The 18510-nt window shown below is 36.5% G+C and overlaps 1 protein-coding gene across 1 annotated transcript in view; it reads left to right on the top strand.

The window, feature by feature from the left end:
- LOC139938606 (rRNA methyltransferase 3, mitochondrial-like) overlaps positions 1-18282 on the top strand; it is a 44856-nt gene extending 26574 nt beyond the window's left edge. Inside the window, exons 2-4 of the mRNA XM_071934198.1 lie at positions 12697-12938; positions 14249-14407; positions 15963-18282. Coding sequence (XP_071790299.1) covers positions 12697-12938; positions 14249-14407; positions 15963-16450 — 889 coding nt within the window. The 3' untranslated portion in view covers positions 16451-18282. The remainder of the gene's footprint in view (positions 1-12696; positions 12939-14248; positions 14408-15962) is intronic.
- The last annotated feature ends 228 nt before the right edge of the window (positions 18283-18510 follow it).

Below are 18510 nucleotides of genomic sequence, written 5' to 3'. Positions count from 1 at the left end.
ACAATTGTAATTGCTGTAAAAGGTTTAAAAAGGTATAAAGTCTTTTCCATAATAGTATTTCGTAAATCAACCAAAAAAGTATTATAGTTCAGGAAACAATTTCATCTATAGTCCGTGAACAGATTTTGTGCACACCAGGAAACGATTTCATCCAGCAATTTTGCTTATAGCAAAACGTTAGACAGAACATATTTTGTGCACACTGAATGCAAACATTGAGTAGCAATATCACTCACTGCACACTGAATGCCAAGATTGAGTAGCAATTTGTGAGTTCTGAGTAGCAACTGATACGTGTTGTGTAGCATTTTGCTATTCTATGAAAGGGGAATCACTCACTGCACACTGAATACTAATATTGAGTAGCAAATGATAACTTTTGAGTTGCAACTCTTGTTCTTCTGCGTAGTATTTTGCTCTGCTATACAAGGGAAATCATTCACTGCATTTAGTTTACAATATTTTTCACATTTAAAGGGTCTATGTAACTTTTGTAGGACAAAAAACACAATGTCCACAGATTTACACTAAACTTACACAGTTTGAAGATAATGATAGTAGAAAGCTTCCCTGAAAATATTACGTGCTGAGGTGCTGTAGTTTGTGGGTAATGAGTAAAACAATGTCATGAAAATAATTTTCGTCTCATGAGACAAAAATTATTTTAATCATTTACAAACGTATTTTCATGACATTGTTTTACTCATTTCTCAAAAACTACAGCACCTCAGTAAGTAATATTTGAAGGGAAGCTTTCCACTATCATTATATTCAAACCCTGTAAGTTTAATGTAAATCTATGGACATTTTGAAAAGGTACCCAAATCCTTTAAATGAGAACGATTATGGAAAAAATGGAGCTGGTGAAAAAGTTATCATTCACAAAACCCTAACAGTTTTAACATCTAGTAAGGCATTAGAGATCTTTTCTTCCACGGTAAAAAAAAAAAACAGCAAAACAGATTGCAGCAAAACTACACAAATCTACAAATCACCTAAATCTTATCTATATTAAGTTGTTTTTCAAGGTTTATCCCATAGCAACTTTTTATAACATTGAATTAAAAAAGTTTTTAAAAATTAGTACTGGTGCTTTAAATCACATTTGATTACTCTTTGTGTTCGCTGAAGGTACAGTAAAATAAAGAGGTGTTCATTATCTCAAATGAAATTCACCAAAGTGCACATTACTAAAACATCAAGTCACCAAATCTGCAAATCTCAATATCTTATCTGCGGTATTTGTTTTTGTTTTTTTTAAGGTTTTTCCCTTAGTTACTTTAAATTTTAACATTGAATTTAAAAGGTTTTTAAAAATTAGTACAGATGCTTTAAATCAAATTTTATTACAGTAAACTACATACTCTTTGTGTTCGCTGAAGGTGCAGTAAAATAAAGAGGTGTTCAATATCTCAAATGAAAAAAAAAGTGCACATTACTAAAATGTCAAGTCACCAAACCTGCAAATCACAATATTTTTCTACATAATTTGTTTTTGGTTATGTTTACCCCATAGTTACTTCATAAACATTGAATTAAAAAGAATTTTTAAGTTAGTACCGGTGCTTTAAAACACATTTAATTACAGTGAACTACAAACTCTTTGTGTTCGCTGAAGGTGCAGTGAAATAAAGAGGTGTTCATTATCTCAAACGAAATTCACAAATGAAATGAAGTGCACATTACTAAAATGTCAAATCACCAAATCCGCAAATCACAATCTACAGTATTATTATTTATTTTTTTTGGTTTTTCCCATATAGTAATTTATATAATATTGAATTAAAAAGATTTTTAAAATTAGTACCGATGCTTTAAATCTCATTCGATCACACAGTGAACTACGTACTTTTTGTGCTCACTGAAGGTGCAGTAAAATAAAGAGGTGTTCAATATCTCAAACAAAATTCACTAAAATACACATTAATACTAAAACATCAAATCACCACACAAATCTACAAATCACAATTTCTTGTCTACATAAATCTTCTTTTAAAGGTTGATCCCATATCCCATATCAATTTTTATAACATTGAGTTAAAAAGGTTTTAAAGTTAGTACCGGTGCTTTAAGAGTCAGTTCAGGTAAATAGTTGACATACTTGCTCACGGTCAAAAAATGATTTTTTTTTATACTTTGTGGGTGGAAGGACCCTGGGGTGCAAGTAAACAAAATTGCATTTTCAATTCCATATATAGCCCGTTGCCATGGGTACGGCTCATTTTGTTTTTTGGCCATTTTGGGCCGATTTTGGGGTCTGAAAACTGGTTTTTAGCTCATTTTTACAACTCCACCCCACCAAAATGCTAAATTTAAAAAAACCTAGTATATCACTACAAAGTATCATCCTTGGCCTTCCTTGAGAATAAAAATTATTGCTTTAAATATCACCCTTGTGCCATTTTTGCATCGTTTATTGCAGTATGTTTTTAGAACTTGCAAAATCGCCATTTTTACCCTATTTTTGGACCCCAAAATGTCAACTTGCCAGGGGTCTCAGAAAATTTTCCTTTCGGCTGCGGTTAGGGCCAACATTGGTATTCTCATATCTGGTGAGAAAAACTTGGGCAATTGTATCCTGTTGTGACAGTACTGCCTCAAAACTAGACTTTTTTCCCAAAAACGTGAAAAAATGCTTTTTAAGGGTCTTTTCAAATAATATTGACATACGTGTCCACGGTGTAAAAAAGAGGAATATTGTTTCTTATACTTTGTGGATGGTAGGGACTTGGGGTCCAAATAAACAAAATTTACATTTCAAATCATTGTATAATACGTTGCCATGGTAACAGTTCATTTGTGTTTAGGCCACTTTAAGCCGATTTGGGGGTCTGAAAAACTATTTTTTAGTTAATATTTACAACTCCACCCCACCAAAAAACACAATTATTTCATAAAACCTTTTACATCACTACAAAGTATCATCCTTGGATTTACTTGAGTCAAAAAAATATTGCTGTAACAGTCACCCTTGTGCTATTTCTAGAACGTGCATTAGAGTATGTCTTTCGGACTTGCAAAATCAACATTTTAACCATATTTTTCCCCTCAAAATTTCATTTTTTCAGGGGTCTCAGAATATTTTCCTTTCGGTTTTGATTAGGGCCAAAATTGATCTTTTTATTTGTGGTAAGAAAAACTTGGGCAAGTGTATCCTGATGTAACAGTACCGTCTCAAAAATAGACTTTTTTTCCCAAAACAGAAAAATGCATTTTGAATTGTTTTTTCTTCATATTGAATTTATAACATTATGAAGTAATAATTCTATCAATCTTGAAGCTCTTGATAAGCACTCTGTAGGCTTAGTGGATTACCCAACATTGATCAGGAACTTTTGGTGACATAAATTTTAGAGTTTGGCGGCCCAGCCCCGATCATATTTCTTGACACTGCATAAAACAATGTGTTGTGAATAGCGCCTCTTCTTTGAAAGTGTTCCCTTTCGGTTGTGATTGGGGCGATTATTGGTGTTTTCATGTCTTCTGAGGAGAAAACACTTGGGTTTATTGTATCCTGTTGTGACACTACCTGCCTCAACTATAGTAATTCTTTTCAAAAACAATGCATGCTGGTAAAAATCTGACGCTGTTTCCATGCCCTTTGAGTATTGAATACAAAGTTTTTATTTAAACATAATGGTATCCAACCAAGCCATAACCACTGCTTTGCCACCGAGAGTTCTTGATTTGGCTACTTCACCTATTGTACAGGTACATTATGATTCCCATTGCAAGTAGAGTGCGATGAGCATTCTTTACAAGTTGCTTTAATACAGGGCCTACTCTCCTTGGTCCCTGCCTGCTACCAAATGTAAAACTTTTCATAGAGATAGAGATCATAAACAATATAGTTTCTGTGCTGCAGATGGTTTGGAGCATCCAATCATGTCCAGCACACATGTGGGAAATTAAAAAGCCTCCGCATAAAAGTGTTGTTAAAAACAATGATACTAACGATTTGCAAGATGAGCGTAAGAGATCATTTAAAAGGAACATGTTGCCTGGGATCGGTCAAGTTGTCTTTGAAATGCGTTTGTAACCGTTTGTTATAAAATGCATATGGTTAGAAACATGTTTTTGGGTGATACTTGTGTGGATCATTGTATTCTACTTTTAAAATATCTTTCTAATCATATGCATTTTGAAATAAACGGTTACAAACGCTTTTTAAACACCAACTCGACCGATCCAAGGCAACGTGTTCCTTTAATGAAACAACATTGATAGAAGTTGTAAATACTTGCACCTGCTCAACATAAATAAGTAAGATGCAATTGCAGTGACAAAAGTTTATTCATCCTAGTTTGATTATTTTTTTCCATTCACTATCTACTAATTCATATTTGTTATATATGTCTCTGAGAACGATGAACAAAAAACTTTGTCAAACATTACCTGCTGAATTGTTTATCACGTTAAAAATAAACCAACTCTGTTATTGTTTGCAACAGTACAATTGAAGGGAACCCCACCATGGATGGGGAACTGCTTACAGAAGGCTAAAGCAGGTGAATGGCCATTTAGATACTTTGGAGACAGTATTTGTGCACTTTTAGAGCCTCTTTGTTCTGATTGGGATGAAAATGTTTAGTTTGGTAGCAGGCAGGGGACCAAGGAGACTGTTATAAGGCCATGTATAGACAAGAATAGTAAAGAATGCTCATCGCACTACTTCTCTTCTTGCAATGTGAATCATACCTGTACAACTAGGTAAAGTAGTCATGACAAAACAAGAACTCTCAGTGGCAAAGCATGGTTATGGCTTAAAAATAAAAACGTTGTACTTGTTACTTTAAAGAGCATGGAAACAGTGCCAGATTGTTTAATAATCATGCTCGTTTTTGTGTTTTATCAATTCAAACTAAGGGATATCTTCAAAATGCATTTTTCTTGTTTTGGGAAAAATTACCATGTTTGATGCAAAAGTGTCACAACACCAAAGTGTTTCGCCCCAGCAGACATGCAAACCATAATGATAGCACAACCAAAAGGGAAATATTCTGAGAACCAATACAAATTTAGACTGCACAAACTTTCTTGATTTGTAAAGGGAATTCAAAAGTGTGACTTCCAAAAAAGAGCCGCTGTTCACAAAACTTTGTTTTATGCAATGTCAAGAAATATGATTGGGGCGGGGCCGAGGTGGGGCAAATTCTAAGATTTAGGTCATCAACAAGTCCTGATCAATGTTGGGTAATGCACTAAGACTACAGAGTGCTTATGAAGATCTGCCAGATTGATGGAAGTATTACTTCTTTCTGTTATAAATTCAAAATGAAGCAAATGTTTCAAAATGCATTTCTCCATGTTTTGGGGGAAAAGGGTCTATCTTTGAGACAGTACTGTTAAATCAGGATACAATTGCCCAAGGTTTTCTTACAAGAAATAAACAGACAAATTTTGGCCCTATTCAAAACCGAAAGGAAAATGTTCTCCTGAAAAGAAAAAAAAAATTGAGGGCAAAAATATGGTAAAAATGTTGATTTTGCAAGTTCTAAAAACACACTCTAATGCACGTTCTAAACATAGCACAAAGGTGAAATTTATAGCAATAATTTTTTGTCTCAAGTAAAGCCAAGGATGATAATCTGTAGTGATGGAAAAGGTATTATGAAATATTTTTGTTTTTTTGGTGGGGTGGAGTTGTAAATATTAACTAAAAAACAGTTTTCAGACCCCCAAATCAGCCAAAAGTGGCCTAAACACAAATGAACTGTTACCATGGCAACGTATTATATAATGATTTGAAATGTAAATTTTGTTTATTTGGACCCCAGTCCCTACCATCCACAAAGTATAAGAAAAATGTTCCTTTTTTTCAATGTGGACACGTATGTCAACATTATTTGAAAAGACCCTTAAAAAGCATTTTTTCACGTTTTGTGGAAAAAAGTCTAGTTTTGAGGCAGTACTGTCACAACAAGATACAATTGCCCAAGTTTTTCTCACCAGATATGAAAAGACCAATGTTGGCCCTAACCACAGCCGAAAGGAAAGTTTTCTGAGACCCCTGACATTTTTGGGGTCCAAAAATAGGGTAAAAATGGCGATTTTGCAAGTTCTAAAAACATACTGTAATGCACGATGCAAAAATAGCACAAGGGTTTTGCATTTTGGTGGGGTGGAGTTGTTAATATGAGCTAAAAACCAGTTTTGCAGACCCCAACATCGGCCTAAAATGGCCAACAAACAAAATGAGCCGTAACCATGGCAACGGGCTATATATGGAATTGAAAATGCAATTTTGTTTACTTGCAGCCCAAGGCCCTTCCACCCACAAAGTATTAAAAAAAAATCATTTTTTGACCGTGAGCAAGTATGTCAACTATTTACCTGAACTGACTTCTTAACTTGTCATTTCACTAATTCATTAGCTTTTTCACTAGTCATTGTTTCAAATAAAATATGGATGCTTTCTAACACTGAACTAGCCCGTCCGACTACTCGGGAGGGAATTTTGACTTTTCTTTAGGTGTTTTAACTGGCATTTGGCCATCAGACCATTGCTAAGGGGAAGAACACTGACCATTCGGGGTTCAAATTTTACACTGGACCAGAGGCCCAAGTCCAGTGATTTTAGGGTCGGGCAAGTAAACTGACAAGTCCATCTGTCTTGTGTTTAAACAAGTGAATGGCAACACTTTGCCGTGTAATATCTTAACAAAAACAAATTGTGATGAAATGTTGACTTTGGGTCTGATAAACTACCAGGGTTCTGCCAAGGGTTTATTTATTGACAGAAAAATGTTTTCCACAGATCATAAAAATAGCCTCAAACCAAAGAAGCGTTCAAAATTTATGGCTTTGGATACCATGTTTTTTTTACTGGTTTTTATATTCAAATTCCTTTAAAGACACTGAACACTATTGGTAATTGTCAAAGACTAGTCTTCACAGTTGGTGTATTTAACATATGCATAAAATTACAAACCTGTGAAAATTTGAGCTCAATCGGTCTTCGAAGTTGCGATATATTAATGAAAGAAAAAACACCCTTGTCGCACCATGGTCACACGAAGTTGTGTGCTTTCAGATGCTTGATTTCGAGACCTCAAATTCTAAACCTGAGGTCTCGAATTGAAAACTACGTCACTTCAGAGGGGGCTGTTCCTCACAATATAAGTTATCACACAAGCGCGAGTGGAATACGGAAAAATATAGCGCTTCTGCGTCCCATATCCAACGAGGCCGAAGGCCGAGTTGGATATGGGACGCAGACGCGCTATATTTTCCGTATTTCCACGAGCGCGCGTGTGATAACGTATTTATCTCATAGATATAGAATTAAATAATAGTTATTTTATTTTATATCTATGATTTATCTTCAAGCAAACTTGGTGCGTGACATAGAACACACAAGACGCATGGTAGTGATATTAGCCGTGCAATATAGGTTTTTATCATTACTCCATTCTGCCAATCTGATTGGAGGATTAGCGCGTACTTGAAGATAATCACTATTACTCCCATCCGCACCGGCGATCAAAAAGACCTATTCGCCCATGGGGAATAGCAATTCCCATTCAACAGTTAGGATCATCCTTGTTCCCAATGTCTTTGAGCAGTACAGTGTGCCGCCGCGCCGCTGCTAAAACAAAGGAGCACCTGTGCAAAAGGTCGTGATCCGATTTGTGCATTGTTGCCGCTATGCGGCGCTATATGATTTTTGGTTGTCAGTAACTTGTGTGATTTTTCATAAAGTTATACTTTTAAAATACATCATCAAATGACAAGGATCTATATGTAAGTTATATAAAACAAATATTGAGTGGCTTTAATTTGTGGAATGGAAGGAATATTATTGCTCGGTAAAATTTGGACTCTTCCATTTCACTTGGCTTCGCCTCGTGAAATGAAACAGTCCAAATTTTACCTTGCGATAATATTCCTCCCATTCCACTCTGAGCCACTCAATATTTGTATACTATCAACCTCTCCCCATTACTTGCAGTGATTTTGGACTCAGCAACCCTAACCAGTAATGCACTTCTTTCACTCCATTGTCATTGAATATAGTTAAAGGCAGTGGACACTATTGGTAATCACTCACAATAATTATTAGCATAAAACCTTTCTTGGTGACCAGTAATGGGGAGAGGTTGATGGTATAAAACATTGTGAGAAATGGCGCCCTCTGAAGTGCTATAGTTTTCGAGAGAGAAGTAATTTTCCACGAATTTGATCTAAATGCACACAACTTCGTGTGACAAGGGTATTTTTTCTTTCATTATTATCTCGGAAGTTCGATGACCGATTGAGCTCAAATTTTCACAGGTTTGCCATTTTATGCATATGTTGAGATACAACAAGTGAGAAGACTGGTCTTTGACAATTACCAATAGTGTCCACTGCCTTTAAGTCAACTGGACTTACTATTTATTCCTGACGACAGTTTCACGTCCTATCCTGGTTGCATCATCAAGCCGACTGATCTTGTGGCAGATCCCTCGACGTCTGCACGATTCAGTGACCCCAACACGGGTCACCAACCTTTTGTTGCTACAAGATCAGTCGGCCTGTTGATGCATCCAGGACAAGACCTGAACAGTTTCGTCACAAATAATAGTACTTCCGGTTGACTTGACAATATATTATATTGTACACATAATGAATGTTTATGAGTGCAATGGTGCAAATATGTTCATGAGTTGAAAGATGGAATGTTCTATTCAACGAGGCGGAGCCGAGTTGAATGGAACATTCTAGCTTTCAACGAATTGCACGAATGAAAAACATTCATTATTTGTTTTATATAACATCCAAGATACAACTATCAAAACAAACAAAGCGTAGGCCTACAATTTTAATTGTAGAAGCCGAATGCTAGTAATTTTACTAATATGCCTTGCAGTAACACTGCTGCGTTACCAAAGACACGCGCACGCAGTGATGTTTTTACTCACCGTGCTTTTTCGTTTGGTGAATTTCGTTTGAGATATTGAACACCTCTTTATTTTACTGCACCTTCAGCGAACACAAAGAGTATGTAGTTTACAATGTGATTTAAAGCACCAGTGCTAATTTTTAAAAACCTTTTTAATTCAATGTTATAAAAATTACTATGGGATAAACCTTTAAAAAAACAAATTATTGTAGATTTATTGATGTTTTAGTAATGTGTATTTTGGTGAATTTCATTTGAGAAAATGAACATCTCTTTAATTTACTGCACCTTCAGTGAGGACAAAGAGTATGCAGTTTACTTTAATCATGGAGGAAGGAAGAGAAGGAGTTCGAACGACCCGCAAAACCGCAGAGTTAAAAAAGAATACCATGACAGTGCCCCTGTCTGACCAGTGGAAAAAGATAGAAGACCTCCACAGCTGGACGGCCGATTAGTGAGCGTGATTAGATCTTTTTGACAGAAGGTGTGGTACCGCCACTCTGCACCGTTGCCTTCGTGTATAGTTGAATCATTGGAGACAAGAATTGTGAATATACACGTTTTCATTTACCGTTTGTGGTGTTTACATGGAAATATCATAGCATATTTTTACATTTTTTGCGACTTTCCTGTCACGTGCGGTGGTGCAAAATTGGGGTATTTTTTAGCACTTAAGGATGGTTGGTATTCAATTGTGTTTTTCGAATTGGTGGGCGAAAGTGTACACACATTTTATCACGTCTCAAAAAAAGTTGGTTGTTCTATTACATGTATATCCATACGACATTATTTGACACCATAGTTGAGTGAAGAACCAAGTGCGCACGCGCAAACTCACATACGCCAGGTCGCCCGATGTTTGTATAAGGTATGTGGGTGATTACGAGGTGTCATTAAACGACCGCGGTACCACGGGTTCGACTTTTGAAGTCCCTTCGTTCGAGCTCCTTCTCTTCCTTCCTCCATGCTTTAATCTAATGCGATTTAAAGCACTAATTAATAAAATCTTTTTAATTCAATGTTATAAAAAGTTACTATGGGATAAAATTAATGTAGATAAGATTTGGGTGGTTTGTAGATTTGTGTAGTTTTGCTGCAATCTGTTTTGCTGTGGGGGTTTTTACCAAGAAAATATCTCACGCCTTACAAGATGTTAAAACGGTTTTGTGAATGATAATTTTTTCACCAGCTCGAATTAATCCATAATTTGTCTCATTTAAATGTGAATGTAAACTAAATGTAATGAACTATTTCCCTTGTAGTATAGCAGAGCAAAATGCTACACTAAAATCATTTGTTGCTTCTCAAAAAGTTATCATTTGCTACTAAATAACGTAGTGAGCGATTCCCCTTGTAGTATACTGTAGCGGAACAAAATGCTTTGCAAAATACATAAGTTGCAACTCAAAAGTTATCATTTACTACTCAATACATGTATTCAGTGTGCAGTGAGCGATTTCCCTTGTTTCAGTTGCTACTCAAAAATCACAAATTCTACCCAATATTGGCATTCAGTGTGCACAAAATATGTTCTGTCTACAGGTTTTGCTATGCAAAGTTGCTGGACGAAATTGTTCCCTGGTGGGCACAAAATCTGTTTCAGGGGATGAAATTGTTTTTCTTAAATATATTTCTTTTTGGGTTGACTTATTTAATACTTTTATAGAAAAGACTTGTTGTTTTGGACTATAAGGCTATTATAATTAAACAACATTGTAAAAACTTCATATGAAGTTAAGTTAGAGAGGATGTCTTGTCATGTTCAAAGCTGACTTGTGGATGTATTAGGAATTATGATTTCTCATCCAGTTACTGAATGCACGCACCCTCCCTCCCTATCGTTATAAAGGGTGAGGTATCAAATGCGACAACTGGGTGGTGAGCTGAGAGTTCATAATTCCATACATCCTCAAGCCTGCCTTGATCATGATGTCAATATTTTACTACATGCTTCAACGGATCGCCTTGATCTTGTAGCCTGTAGCCGTTGTAGCCACAAACAGGAACACCCTTTGAACATTTTTAACCATTCCCTACCTATACTTAAAGAAAATGTCAATTTTTACTGCAAGCTAGCTTTTAATAGACATGCAACTTTCTAATTGCAAAAATAACAGAGGAAATGGCCGATTACACTTAACTTTTGTACAGTGTTTTTCAGTTTTCTATGGCACTGTTTTAGAAAAGACAAAAGTGGAAATCTGCTGATCAGCTGAAAAGTTGCAATGGAGCCTCGTTCTTGTAGCCTATGTAGGCCCTTTAGTTAGTCTCAATTCAACGATGGGAAACTTACAAATAATTTTCAATTGCTGTAGATTTACTTTTCTAACCATCGCTGGTAAATTGCAGATTGGTGTTTAGTGTTTGCATTTTGGTGGCATTTGCTTGAAAATTTAAACACATTTATTATAGTTATATACGTTAAAGGCAGTGGACACTATTGGTAATTACTCAAAATAATTATTAGCATTAAACCTCACATGGTAAAGACTAAGAGTAATGGGGAGAGGTTGGCAGTATAAAACATTGTGAGAAACGGCTCCCTATGAAGTGGAGTAGTTTTCGAGATAGAAGTAATTTTCGACGAATTTGATTTCGTGACCTCAAGACTAGAACTTGTGGTCTCAAAATCAACCATCTACACGCACCATCTTCGTGTGACTAGGGTGTTTTCTTCTTTCATTATTATCTCACAACTTTGATGACCGATTGAGCTCAAATTTTCACAGGTTAGTTATTTTATGCATATGTTGAGATACACCAACTGTGAAGGCTAGAGTCTTTGGCAATTACCAATAGTGTCCACTGCCTTTAATTTCTTAACTTTATTTACTGCACCTAATGAGCACAAAAGAGTAAAATTCTGCACCAAAATAACATGCTGGTAAATCCTTATTCAATGCATATGCTCTGCAAGGTAAATAATTCATTTCTAAGAAGAAATGTTGTGACTTAACTTAGTACAGAGCAAATCAGAACAAACAAGCTGATCTTAAGACTTTTCCCCATTTAACAGCAAATTACATATCGCCTTCTTTTTTAAGAATCTTCATCATCAATCAAACAATAACTGAACATTGTAGTCTGTAACTAACATCCATTCTATTAGCACTCAGATTAATCTGGTATTGTAGGTCCAATGAATACCAGGCCTGAAATTACACGCAGCCCACAGAGGTCATGACCTCCGTTGCCCCCCTGGTCTTGGCCTTGGTGCCCCTTCAAAAGTTTCCCACTGACCTTAACATGTTTCAATGGAAGTGCCCTTTGCAAAATGAAAATTGCCCTATCCTTTCTAAGATGAAATTCCAGGCTTGAACAGTTTACCACAAAGTGCAGTCTCATCAGCCAGAATCAAATTCATTTTGTTGTTTTTAATTCAGGCTATTTTACAGCAATCATGTGATGAAATAAAATAATCAGCTCATACCAGTCATGTTAAGATTTTGTGTCATTCTGCCTGCTTATTTTCGTCTCTGCTATTCATTCTGACTCTACATCATGCCCTAGGTCTTTTTTTTGGTGATTCCTCTTCCACACTTCCCTCATCCTGACCCGACTCCAACTCCAAGCCCAGCCCTCCTCAGTCACAACTAGTCCATAGACTTAGACAGAAAAAAACACTAAAATTCTAATTAAAAAACGCAGATTCATCTCAAGTACTGTGGTAGAAATTTTAGGGGTGACCGTCCTCAAAGCTGACGCATTCGCAGATGACGCAAAATGTCATTATTATACCTGTTACCATCGCAGAACAATCCTTCGTTTCTTATTTGACTCCAAATATCTTTTTCTTGATTTGTGTTTGATAGACGGCTGATGATGCTCGTCAAGTCTCGCAAATACAGAGAGCAATCGGGCAGGGTAATGATTGAAGGACGCCGTCTGATCAGTGATGCTATAAACTCGGGGGTCCAAGCCCACACACTGTTCTTCAGTCAACTCCAGAGTTTGGAGGGTATCCCTTTGCACAAGACAAGAGCTGTTCTCGTCAAAATCCCCTACAGAGAGATCACCATGTGGTCGGATGTTGTAACACCACAGGGCGTTATAGGTGAGAATGATTTGATGGCTTGCATAGTGGAGGTGCATGTGTACAATGAGAAAGGGTTGTGGTAACACTCTTTGTGAGTGTATTATTCTAAGGATAACTAGAGGTTTACAAACTTTTATAACAGTTTGCTCAGTTTTTAATCTTGAAAAAAGCTTGACTCAAATATGACTCCCAACACGTCGGTTTTCCTAAATCTTTTTGAATTTTTTTGAGCTGCTGGAGTCCTTTGGAAATATCCTTCCTGCAACAAAATCTTGACTTGACCCCCAAAAAAAATTAAACATAAAAAGTTTCTCATAATAAGCACCAGGATTTGAGGTTTGAAGATTTTCTTGTGAGAAATATGAGTAGGCACTCACCGTGAATCACTGAACCTCAGATAATCTGCATTGTGCCATGTTCGACTCAAGGAACATTTTAACTCCCATTGATCCAAACACATGTGACAAGCTTTTTTTGTGAAAGAACATATATTTGTAACTCTAATGTAGCGCATTGAAGATTGTCGTATACTTGATCTTTTGTGAAGTGGTTCCTCAATGGCCTTTCTTTTTTTCAATTGTTTGTAATAAATTATTCACACCTTTCTTATTTATTTGTTTATTTATTTATTTCTTCTTTACCCTGGGGAGACCTCTCAGTGGAACACTGTTTTTAAGAGGTGCCAAGCAGCTACATACAAACATTGAATGTTTTATATTTTTTATTAACTAAATGATTAAAGGCAGTGGACACTATTGGTAATTACTCAATATAATTATCATCATAAAACCTTTCTTGATTGCAAGTAATGGGGAGAGGTTGATAGTTTAAAACATTGTGTGAAACAGCTCCCTCTCATGAAGTGACGTAGTTTTCGAGAAAGAAGTAATATTCCACGAATTTGATTTTTAGACCTCAAGTTTAGAACTTGAGGTCTCGAAATCAACCATCTAAACGCACACAACTTCATACGAAAATGGTGTTTTTTTCTATTATTATTATTATCTCGCAACTTCGACGACCGATTGAGCTGAAATTTTCACAGGTTTGTTATTTTGTGCATATGTTGAGATACACCAACTGTGAAGATTAATCTTTGACAATTACCAATAGTGTCCACTGTCTTTAAGAGCATTATTAAAAATAGAAAAACAGCCAGATTTAAGTAAAGGCCGTGGACATACAACAACAACAACACAGAACCATTACCACAAGCAAATATACAATAAAGACAACTTAAAAATCTTGGCCAGCCAGGTAAAGCACCACATGCCCCATCTATTAAAATTTCCAATTTGTGTAATTTGTGTCTTTCCTCTTCCAACAAGGTGTATTTAAGAAGCCAACTCATGGGAACACACTCCATTCACAGTCATCGGTGCTGCCTCTGACGCTGATCTGTGATAACATCAGGGAACCAGGCAACCTTGGGACCATCCTTCGTTCAGCTGTGGCCGCACAGTGCCAGAGGATTCTCCTCACAAAAGGTTTGTCGTCGTGTGCGCCGTATTTTTCACCACGTGAAGGCCAAGTTATAGTCGGTCGCGCGATGGTCGTGCGTTGGAAATCTTGACGCGCGATCATAAAAAGACACGGTTTTTAGGCCTCAGTCTTAGGATTGCGCGCAAGATTTCCGTCGCGCGACCGACTACAAACCGGCCTTGAGGGTGCTCTCACACATATTTGTATCACGTCCGGGGTATATCATTCATAACCAAAACAGTTATTAAAGACTCAAACACATTACCACTACATATCCACAACGGACAATATGACCTTTAAATGAGCCGTTTTAATCCACCTCTAAAGAAACTTAAAACTACGGCGCTACAAAAGTTACAGACTGAGAGCGCCTATTCTGTTGTAATTCGGCTGTAAAAGTATGAAATTGAGCCCAAACTTTTAAAAGCAGGATGCCAGAAAAGTCCCTTTTACAATACCCTTTAATCTATATAAGCTCTCATTCACACTACACTTTTCAGGACTAAAAATTATTATAATTATCAACCCAAAACTGTTATACCACCACAATAAAGCCATGGTTCATTACTTCCTGCGAATGCGAACGCAGATGCGAAGCTTTACAAATTTGCAACAAATAATTTGCCATGGTTGAGCTGTGCTCAACTCTTGCGAATTATTTGCATTGGAAACAGAGTTGTGACATCAATATTCGCTTCACATTCGCAGGAAGTATGAACCGAGCTGAACTCATTTCAGAGATTATTCCCAAGGTGTTTAACGTCAATCCTCTCTCTATAATTTCCCAAGTATAAAGTTTAACTTTTTTATTCTCTACCCTTACTAAAATTACCAATTCATTCCAATTGGAAATCCTATTGGAATGAATTGGTTTGAGTTGGAATGAGTTGGAATGAGTTGGAATGAGTTGGAATTGTGAATTTCCAAATGGAATAAAATACCTAACTAACTCAGTCCAATTTAAATCCAATAGGAATAAGTTGGTTGGAGTTGGAACCGAGTTGGTTTCTATTGGAATACTAAATTTCCAATTGGAATAAAATATCTGACCAACTCAGTCCAATTGGAAATTCAGTTGGTTTGGATTTCAATTGGAATAAAATATCTGACCAACTCAGTCCAATTGGAAGTTTAGTTGGTTTGGATTTCAATTGGAATAAAATCTTTGACCAACTCAGTCCAATTGGAAATTCAGTTGGTTTTTATTTCCAATTGGAATTAAATCGTTGACCACCTCTGTCCAATTGGAAATTCAGTTGGTTTTTATTTCCAATTGGAATTAAATCGTTGACCAACTCAGTCCAATTGGAAATTCAGTTGGTTTTTATTTCCAATTGGAATTAAATCGTTGACCAACTCAGTCCAATTGGAAATTCAGTTGGTTTGTATTTCCAATTGAAATTAAATCGTTGACCACCTCTGTCCAATTGGAAATTCAGTAGGTTTTTATTTTCAATTGGAATAAAATCTTTGACCAACTCAGTCCAACTGGAAATTCTATTGGATCAACCTTCTAAAGTTTATAAACTTTGAGTTTCTTCTATATTTTCTCTCTAATAGGATGTGTTGACCTTTGGGAGCCAAAGGTTCTTCGATCAGGGGCAGGTGCTCATTTCCACATGCCAATCATCGCGAATATTCCATGGAAGGAAATGGCCAACTATCTGGATGAAGACGTCACAGTGCATGTTGCAGATAACAACACCTCAACAAGCATCGATCAATCGGGGACGAGTCCCTCAAAAAGAAAGCGGAACCATGGTGGACCATTCCAAAGGAAACTGATGGAGGAAAGCCAAGAGGAATATACAGACTTACCTGTTTTTGAACCTGAAGTCTACCACGATGTTAACTGGCGAACCAAATCAGCATTGGTTATCGGTGGTGAAACTGAAGGGTTAAGCTATCAAGCCCTGGAGATCTGTGATAAAACATCAGGCTGTAAAGTCCACATACCCATGGCAGAGGCGGTGGACAGTTTAAATGCAGCAGTCTCTGCTAGTGTCATACTGTTTGAGGCACTACGGCAGAATTTAATTCACAATTGAGAACTTCTTAACAGCTGTATGTTTAACAACTATAGTGGTTAAACATACAGCACTAGAGCTACTTGAAAGGAATACATTCATTCTGTTGTGTTTCAGCTGTTTTTCCCGGCTCAGCCATTCTAAAGACCTCTTTTGTTGATAAACAAATCGCCTTGGTTGGGATGGTTTGCCGAATGTTAGTAAAACACTCAATCGTAAAAATTCAACATTTTCTGCTAGTTTTCAATTAAATAAGTCTCACAATTAGTTGTTTTGATTTTAACAAAACACAATTTTTGAATAATTTGGTAACATTATCACAAACAGTAGCGATCTTTTTTTGATTTGCATTGATGGCAATTTCTATAGTTTTCCAACCTGGGTTGGCAAAAACTTTGGCTGTGACGTTGCAAAAGAAAGGTCTTTAGATACAGGTGTTAGTTTAAAATGCACAGAAACCAAACTCAAGCTATGAGAAGGTGCTATAGACCTTTATCACGCTGTCACCATCTTGGTCATGTTCCCTGTTTCCAATAACAGTAATGAATGCTAACATTCATTGTGAAAAAATTGCACCAGACTATTATCTTCCAGCCTCAGTTTGGAGACAATGAGTTGGAATGGAGTAAAATCAAGATGACCTCGTCGTGATAAAGGTCTATATTTTACATGTTTGCATTTAAATGTTCAGTTTGTATTACTTGCAGACATGATATTCTTCCTACTTAAGTCTAATTTAGGATTTTTTTTCCCCTTTGAAAAATGTGATTAAATAGCCTGGAAAGTCTGTTAAAGCTTACACCATGTGTAAATGTAAGTCAGCCCTTGTACTGGATAAAATGTTCCTACTTTTTTCCAATGCCCAAATATCATGCCTGTACCTGCCTTTGACTGGGCGCCCCTGAACAAAATAGGGAGACTGCCAACATCAGCTGTCGATTTCACAAAACTTTTCCTATAATCTTAGGTCTTAGGACATGTTAAGTTCCGTATCCATAGCGTTAGGATGCATTGAACCCATCCTAAGTTCTCAAGATAGGATTAATCCTAGCGATTCGTGAAATCGGCTGAAGGGCTAATAGTTATGTACGGTAGAGCACCAGCATATTAATCCAGAGGTTGCAGGTTCAAGTCCTGCTCTAGTAAATTTTCGGTGATCCCCGTAGCGTTCTATTTTCCCTCGGCTTCGCCTCGGGGAAATAGAACGCTCTGGGGATCACCTCGGGAGTCATAGTTTTAACCATAGCACTCGAAGCAGTCAATATTTGTATAATATAAGAACTAGAGGGCGCACTGCGCGATGCTGCTTGCACAAACGCGACGGGACCGCAAGATGAAAAGCGCGCCATTCTGTACGCGCGTTGAATATGAAATACATGTTTGAGGTTTTTTATTGAACGCTCACGCGATGCTGTTTGTTTAACTTACATTGTTATCATATCAATGGGAGAAAATAAAGATGGCTGCACCATGACAAAGGCCTATTTGTTTACAAAACGCAATGACATAATTTTTTAATTTCATGAAAATATACAACATAATCTTCAATCTCCTACAATGATGGGACAAATCGTAGCCTTTCTGGTTGATATTTTAGATAATCTATAATTTTAGTAGAAAATCTTACCTTATAAGACTAAACACAAAATAGGCTATGCCTAGCTAAAATGGTTGATAAAAACACTTAAAACACCCTGAAAGTTCTTTGCGTTTGTTGTCTGCCATACTTCACTACTTCAATTACAAGATCACATGATTTTTACATGACAACATACAAAAAACTGTGGAAGGTTGAAGTGGACGTGCGCCTTATAGGCAAATTTCCAGAAATTACGATTTTATTGTAATTTGCACGTTGGTTAAAAAAAAAAAAAAAACATCAGAAGCCTTATTGATAAAAAATACGCTCATTTATTATTCATAATTTGTTATAATATAATTAACTATGAAAAAACAGCATTTTAGTGTTGTATAACTTAGTTTTGTAAATTGATGGCTTCACCACAGGTTAGGCCGGGTGTAAGATAAGGGTTCAGCTAATTAGCCTGGTAGAAACCCAACAACTGATGGGGTAAATAGTT

Source organism: Asterias amurensis, chromosome 6, assembly GCF_032118995.1.
Source record: "Asterias amurensis chromosome 6, ASM3211899v1".
In the NCBI taxonomy this organism is placed as follows: domain Eukaryota; kingdom Metazoa; phylum Echinodermata; class Asteroidea; order Forcipulatida; family Asteriidae; genus Asterias; species Asterias amurensis.
Note: the sequence above shows the minus strand (reverse complement) of the source record. Positions and strands in the feature narration are given on the sequence as shown.